The sequence below is a fragment of the Capricornis sumatraensis genome, chromosome 22 (genome assembly GCF_032405125.1).
Source record: "Capricornis sumatraensis isolate serow.1 chromosome 22, serow.2, whole genome shotgun sequence".
Classification (NCBI taxonomy): domain Eukaryota; kingdom Metazoa; phylum Chordata; class Mammalia; order Artiodactyla; family Bovidae; genus Capricornis; species Capricornis sumatraensis.
Window position 1 is genome coordinate 12758651 of NC_091090.1, and position 6164 is coordinate 12764814.

The window sequence follows — 6164 nt, forward strand, 5'->3', positions numbered from 1 at the left end:
GCCATCTTCCTCCGGCCGCGCTTGGTGCTCATTCAGCCCTCATGCTTTCCCCGGGGCCCCTCCTTCTGGGGCTTTAGGACTTGGGGCTCCTCAGAGATGTCGCCCCCGATGGGCCCGTGGGCCTGGTTCCACCCACCTAAGCGCAGACCTCTTTGGGGGAGACGTGGGACCCAGTGGGAAGCAGGCAGCCTGTGGGTCCAGCCGTGTCTTTTCTGCCGCGCAGCTCTTTGACCTCATCTACCGTGAAGAGACGCTGTTCAACGTCATCAAGAGCGTGACCCGCAACGGCCGCTCCATCCTGCTGACCGCCCTGCTGGCCCTCATCCTGGTCTACCTCTTCTCCATCGTCGGCTTCCTCTTCCTCAAGGACGACTTCATCCTTGAGGTGGACCGGCTGCCCGGCAACCACTCCAGAGGTCTGTGGCGCCTCTTCTGGGCGGGGGGTGGGGATGAGAGGCCTGTGCAAGTGGAGCACTTATCCCGCCAGGCCCCCCTGTTTCTCTTCTTGGGCTCTGGGTGGAGTCTTAACTCACACCAGCCTGCCTGCCTCTTCCCTGGGACAGACTGTGGGGGGTGGGAGAGGCTTGAGTCACTCTGGTTTGCAGACCCTGTGGTTCAGGTTAAACTTGGTACTTGTGGGAGCTGCCCGTGTGCCAGGGCTGGGGGTGCAGAGCCTCTCCCCTGTCCTTGGAGCGCAACCCTGCAGGGGCAGGTACACGTAGACCCTTCACTGTAGCCCGACAGTGGGGAAGCTGGTAGCATCAGGGCAGGCTTCCTGGAGGAGGTGATGCTGGAGTCAGAACTAGGGACATGATGAGGCCAGGTCCTTGGACCTCCTGACCTTGACCCTGTCCCCTCCAGCCAACCCCCTGGGGATGCCACACGGAGCTGCCACGTTTGTGAACACGTGCAGTGGGGACAGCGTGGACTGTGACTCAGGAGTCTCTGTGCCTGAGGTCCTGGCAGGTGAGGGGTGTGTCTCAGGAGTGGGGTGCAGTGGGGGTGGGTGCAGACTCCTGGCCGGGGCTGAGCACGTGCTCCACTTGTAGAGGACGAGGAGCCGGACAGCACGGAGCGGGCCTGTGACACCCTGCTCATGTGCATCGTCACCGTCATGAACCACGGGCTGCGCAACGGCGGTGGCGTGGGGGACATCCTCCGCAAGCCCTCCAAAGACGTGAGTGCCCCGGCCCCGCCCCCAGGTCCCGGCCAGCAGGGCAGCCCAGTCTCCCCCATGTTCAGGGGAGCGAGTTGCCCCCCTTCACGTCCCCACCCTGCCGTGTGCCCCCTGGTCCCGGGCAGTTATGGGGTAGCTGTGCTGCGTCGCGGCCCCACCAGCCCAGACCAGCCCTCTAGCTCGCGGTGGGAGCCCTCAAGCTCGCGGTGGATGCTCTGAGGGAAGGCCTTGGCGCCCGGCTTTCTCAGGCTGGGAAAGCCATGAGTCAGACAGTGGGCGGGCCTGCAGCCGGGGCGACCGGGTGGGGAAGAGGCCTCGGGGTTTGGCGCAGCGTGTGCAGGCAGCCACGTGTTCCCAGGATGAGTCTGTCCCCAGTGGCACGAGGGTGAGAAGCTGCTCCTTGGCCAGGGGTCCCCTAGAATGAATGAGATCACGTGTCCTGAGGGCAGCAGAGGAGTTGAGAGCCACTCGTCCCCTCCCCAGCGGTCAGGGGTGGGCACAGCTGAGGCCTGGCCCCCCACGCCAGACTCCTCCTTGAGGGCCTCTTCGCAGCCGCTGAGTCCCTGTCCCCGCACGTGCTCTGGCGGCGATTCTGACTCTAGTGAGGCGGGTCCTCTCCACCGTCTTCAGGACCTTCAGTCCTTCTGGGAGCTGCTGGGCCCAGCCTCCCTGCCTCCCTCCCACAGGAGTCTCTCTTCCCCGCCCGAGTGGTCTACGACCTCCTGTTCTTCTTCATCGTCATCATCATCGTGCTGAACCTCATCTTTGGGGTGATCATTGACACCTTTGCCGACTTGCGCAGCGAGAAGCAGAAGAAGGAAGAGATTCTCAAGACCACGTGCTTCATCTGCGGTGAGGCTGGGCTCCCGCCGGGAGGCCGTGGCCGTCAGCAGCCTCAGTCCGCCCTTCCTCGGTCCTGTGGCCCCAGGGAGCCCTGCCCCGGGCCGGCAGCTTGGTGACTGTTCGCTTATCCCAGAATTGGGGAGAACAGAGCCCTGCCCAAGTGCGGAGTCGTCGAGGGAGCAGGGAGGGGCCTCGAAACCCTTCCTTTAAATTCTGGGTCTCAGATGAGGAAACCAGCCTGGCCTTCCTACCCCCACCAACCCATCCTCTCCCGGCCTCTGTGGGTGAAGGAACAGGGTCCCCTGTGGGAACTGGCCCCTCGTCAAGCCCTTCCCACGCCCCCGGCCCTGGGCTCCTGGCGTCTGTAGGGTCCCCACGGCACTGTGGCAGGGCAGGGGCTGCTGCTTTAAATGGAAGCGACCTCAGTAGCTCAGAGCAGGCTGTCACCTGCCCTCATCAGTACTTGCAGCCCGAGAACAGTGCCCTCGCGGCGTCAGGAGGCCCTGCCCGCCCACTGGGGCTCTCGGATGGGGTGTCTCTCGGAGGCGGGAAGCCCGCCTTCACTGCCACCCCCTGCTTCGCCAGGTCTGGAGAGGGACAAGTTTGACAACAAGACCGTGTCGTTCGAGGAGCACATCAAGTCCGAGCACAACATGTGGAACTATCTGTACTTCATCGTGCTGGTCCGCGTGAAGAACAGGACGGACTACACGGGGCCGGAGAGCTACGTGGCCCAGATGATCAAGGTGAGGGCCTGGGGGGCGAGGGGCACGGGGGGACGGCTATGGACCCTTGTTCAGAGGCAGCAGGGGGCGGGTAGCAGCTGGAGCTGGATCCTCCGGAGCCCCCCAACCCTGCTGTGCTGCAGCGGGGGGGCCTCTGGAAAAAGCCTCCAGAGGGTGCAGGTGGTGTCTGGGGCCCATGGATGCCCGGTGCCAGGCGACCCTGCTTGTGGCGACTGCTCTGTGGCCCTTTCTGAGGGGCCTTTTCTGTTGGGGGCGAGAGGGAGGGCGGCTTCCTGAAGCCTGGGTGGTCGCAGGCCGAGAGGGCGCCTGGATGAGCTTCATACCGTCAGACTCAGGAGACATCAGCCATCACTGCCATGCAGTGCAGTGGTGAGTGAGTGAAGAAGACGTCTGGAGGGTGAAGGGAGTCCACCTTCAGATTGCTGCACAGCAGTGTGCGTGCTCGTCGCTCAGTCGTGTCCGAGTCTTTGTGACCCCATGGACTGCAGCCCCCCAGGCTCCTCTGTCCATGGGATTCTCCAGGCAAGAATACTGGAGTGGGTTGCTATGCCCTCCTCCAGGGGATCTTCCCAACCCAGGGATCAAACCCACTTCTCTTAATGTCTCCTACGTTGGCAGGTGGGTTCTTTACCACTGGTGCCACCTGGGGTTGCAGCCTCTAAAAGGAAAGAAAACGACTTGGAAGGGGGTTCTGTATGTGTTTTGAGTCTCTATTATTTGGACTGGTCTTGAGTGCAGGTTTGTCTGTTGGTCTGAGAATTCAGCTTGCAACAGGTGCCCCCACCCCGCCACCGCCTCTTAAGTCTTGGGAAGCGTGGTTTCGCCTGAGTGTCAGATGCCACTGCCCCCGGCAGAGCTCGCCCCCTCAACATGCCATCTGCCTGACTCGCGCCTTCCTGGGGTGTGGGGCCCGCTGGCAGGGCGGGGCGGGAGGAAGGAAGGAAGGAGAGACGGGTCTGAGTGCAGAGGCCCGTCCTCCGCCTCGCAGGGTGTGAGGAGTAAACGTGATCCCAGCGCCACAGCAGGAGGAGACATGGGCTGGAGGAAGTCCGCCTGTCTCCGTGCTGTGCTTCCCGCCCGCACAGGGTCACTCAGGCCCCGCGGGCAGGACCCGGGTCAATTCAGATTTTCCCATGACACATCCCTGGGGAGTAATTTGGCCGTGGGTGTGGCAGCAGGCTTCCCCCACATGACTGCTTTTCTAGAGGCCTTCCTGGGCTGGGCTCGAGTGCGTTCACCCCACGGGGGATGTTTTTCAGAACAAGAACCTGGACTGGTTCCCCCGGATGCGGGCCATGTCCCTGGTGAGCAGCGAGGGAGAGGGGGAGCAGAACGAGATCCGCATCCTCCAGGACAAGCTCAGCGCCACCATGAAGCTGGTGTCCCACCTCACCGCCCAGCTCAGCGAGCTCAAGGAGCAGGTGCGCCCCCTACGTCCTGGCCCCCGCTGGCAGCCCTGGCTGTGGCCGAGGCGGGGAGGGTGGTGGGGCCTTTCTGCTTCCTCTGCCCCCTTCCTGCTTGTCTTCCTCTTGGGTCTGGGGTGGAAGACGGGGACCCTTGGAGAGCTGGATGGAGGGGAGACGAGGTGGCCCCTACCCCCATGCCCCTGAAGGGCAGACGGGCAGGGCTGAGCGCGACCTCGTGCAGGTGGGGCCTCCCTCGCATGCCCCCTCACCCCCACCCTGCAGCTGCTAGACTCTGGCCCAGGCGCTGACGGGTTAGGGTGATGGGGAAGTCAGGCCTCCTTCCGCTTCTCAACACCCGCTCTTGCCCAGTGTCCTCTGCACCATCTGGCAGTGACTAAATACGGTCAGGCAGCCCCTCTTTTAGGTGGGGCACTCTCCCAGCTGCACCAAATCAGTGTTTGCGAAACGCTAATTGAGGACCAGGGTTTGGGGCTGACGGCCCTGCTGCACCCTGGGGGTCCTTGGCCAGCTGCCGGGGACAGCGGGGACAGCGGGGACAGCGGGGAGGGTGGGCTCTGGGCGGCCTGACCCGACCGCTGGCGTCTGTTTAAACCCAGATGACGGAGCAGAGGAAACGCAGGCAGCGCCTGGGCTTCGTGGATGTGCAGAACTGCATGAGCCGCTGAGCCGCCGCGGCAGGCCCGCTGGCCGCAGGGACACTGGAGTGCTGAGGCTGGGGAGACTGGCCACCCCTTCAGGCTGGGCGCCCGCCCAACCACCAGAACCCACTCGGCCAGACCCCCCAGGCCAGCCTGGAGGGGAAGCTACAGAGCGGACAGCCCTGCCCAGACCGAGCCCCTGGAAGACTCCGAAACTCGCTGGGACGCGCTCGCCGTAGTGCCTCAGAGGAGTCCGTCCTCGCAGCGCTGCTGCTTGGCCCCTTACAGCAGGAACTGCCATCGCTTCGCGTTCCTCCTGGTGGGTGACCAGAAGTGGGGTCTCCTCTGTACTCCAAGCACTACATTTTGGTCGCTGCCACCTCTGGCGGGATGCAGTGACGCTGTTGCTAGTGATTTTAGGGCTTTATTTAACTTATTCATGGTGCCGGCTCGGCCCTTCCCAGGGCTGCGACCCTCCCCCGGGCCCCAGACGTGCTGTGGACCCTGTAGACTTCAGTGTCCGGGGCCCGGCCACCCTTGCGGGCACAGCCCCGGGAGGACAGGAGACCGCAGCATGGAGCCTTGCTCCTCCTGGGCCTCCTGGGGACGGGCACACGCCCAGGGGACTGGGGTGGGGCGTGTCAGGAGGGGCTGGTTTTCACTGCCTGTTTTCTCCTTTTGGTGTAATGTTTTACAAATCCTTTGGCCCGAGAACTAATATGTTAATTGCCTTAAATAAATGAGTAAATCTAGTCCATTAGAAAAGGATGCTGGCTCCTTGGGGGCTGGAGCTGCTGGCAGAGGGCAGTCTGACCCCACCTGCTGGCCTGGCCTCACCATGCATTCTTGGGAGATGCTGAATGCTGTCCTGTCTCAGCGATTGCAGGACAGAATGCACTGCAGTGTAACTGGTTTCTGTCATCATCCTACGTGTTTTATTTTCTGTAAACACAGTGAGGAGTCCAGGTACAGAGGAGGTTGAGAACCCACTTCCACTTCCCAACAAGGGGTGCTGTCGGCCCTGCCAACCTCTGCTCTCAGCTCTGTTCTTGACAAGAAAGCTCAGGTGGGATCGTGGCGGTCCATGGGTGAGCACTAAGGCTCTGTGGAGTCACGCAGTGACCCTGCGGTGTCCCTGCTGGGACCTGCCGTGTGGCTGCCCCCAGAACCTGCTGCCAGCGTTGGGCCGACTAGAGCCAAGGCCCCAGGCGTCCCGCCGGCCACCGCCCTGCCCCTCGGGCTGACCTGTGACGCGGCTGTTCCATGAGGTTGGGGCAGAGGGCCGAGCAGGCTTTCCGCAGCCCTCTGCCATGCGGCGCTGCCGCTTTCTGTT

General features: G+C 63.2%; 1 protein-coding gene across 1 annotated transcript in view; it reads left to right on the plus strand.

The window, feature by feature from the left end:
• Nucleotides 1-5305, plus strand: part of ITPR3 (inositol 1,4,5-trisphosphate receptor type 3) — a 66867-nt gene extending 61562 nt beyond the window's left edge. The window contains exons 52-58 of the mRNA XM_068960696.1: nt 224-416; nt 862-966; nt 1050-1177; nt 1864-2029; nt 2606-2766; nt 4026-4187; nt 4790-5305. Of these exons, the coding sequence (XP_068816797.1) occupies nt 224-416; nt 862-966; nt 1050-1177; nt 1864-2029; nt 2606-2766; nt 4026-4187; nt 4790-4858 (984 nt within the window). The 3' untranslated portion in view covers nt 4859-5305. The remainder of the gene's footprint in view (nt 1-223; nt 417-861; nt 967-1049; nt 1178-1863; nt 2030-2605; nt 2767-4025; nt 4188-4789) is intronic.
• Nucleotides 5306-6164: the final 859 nt, after the last annotated feature.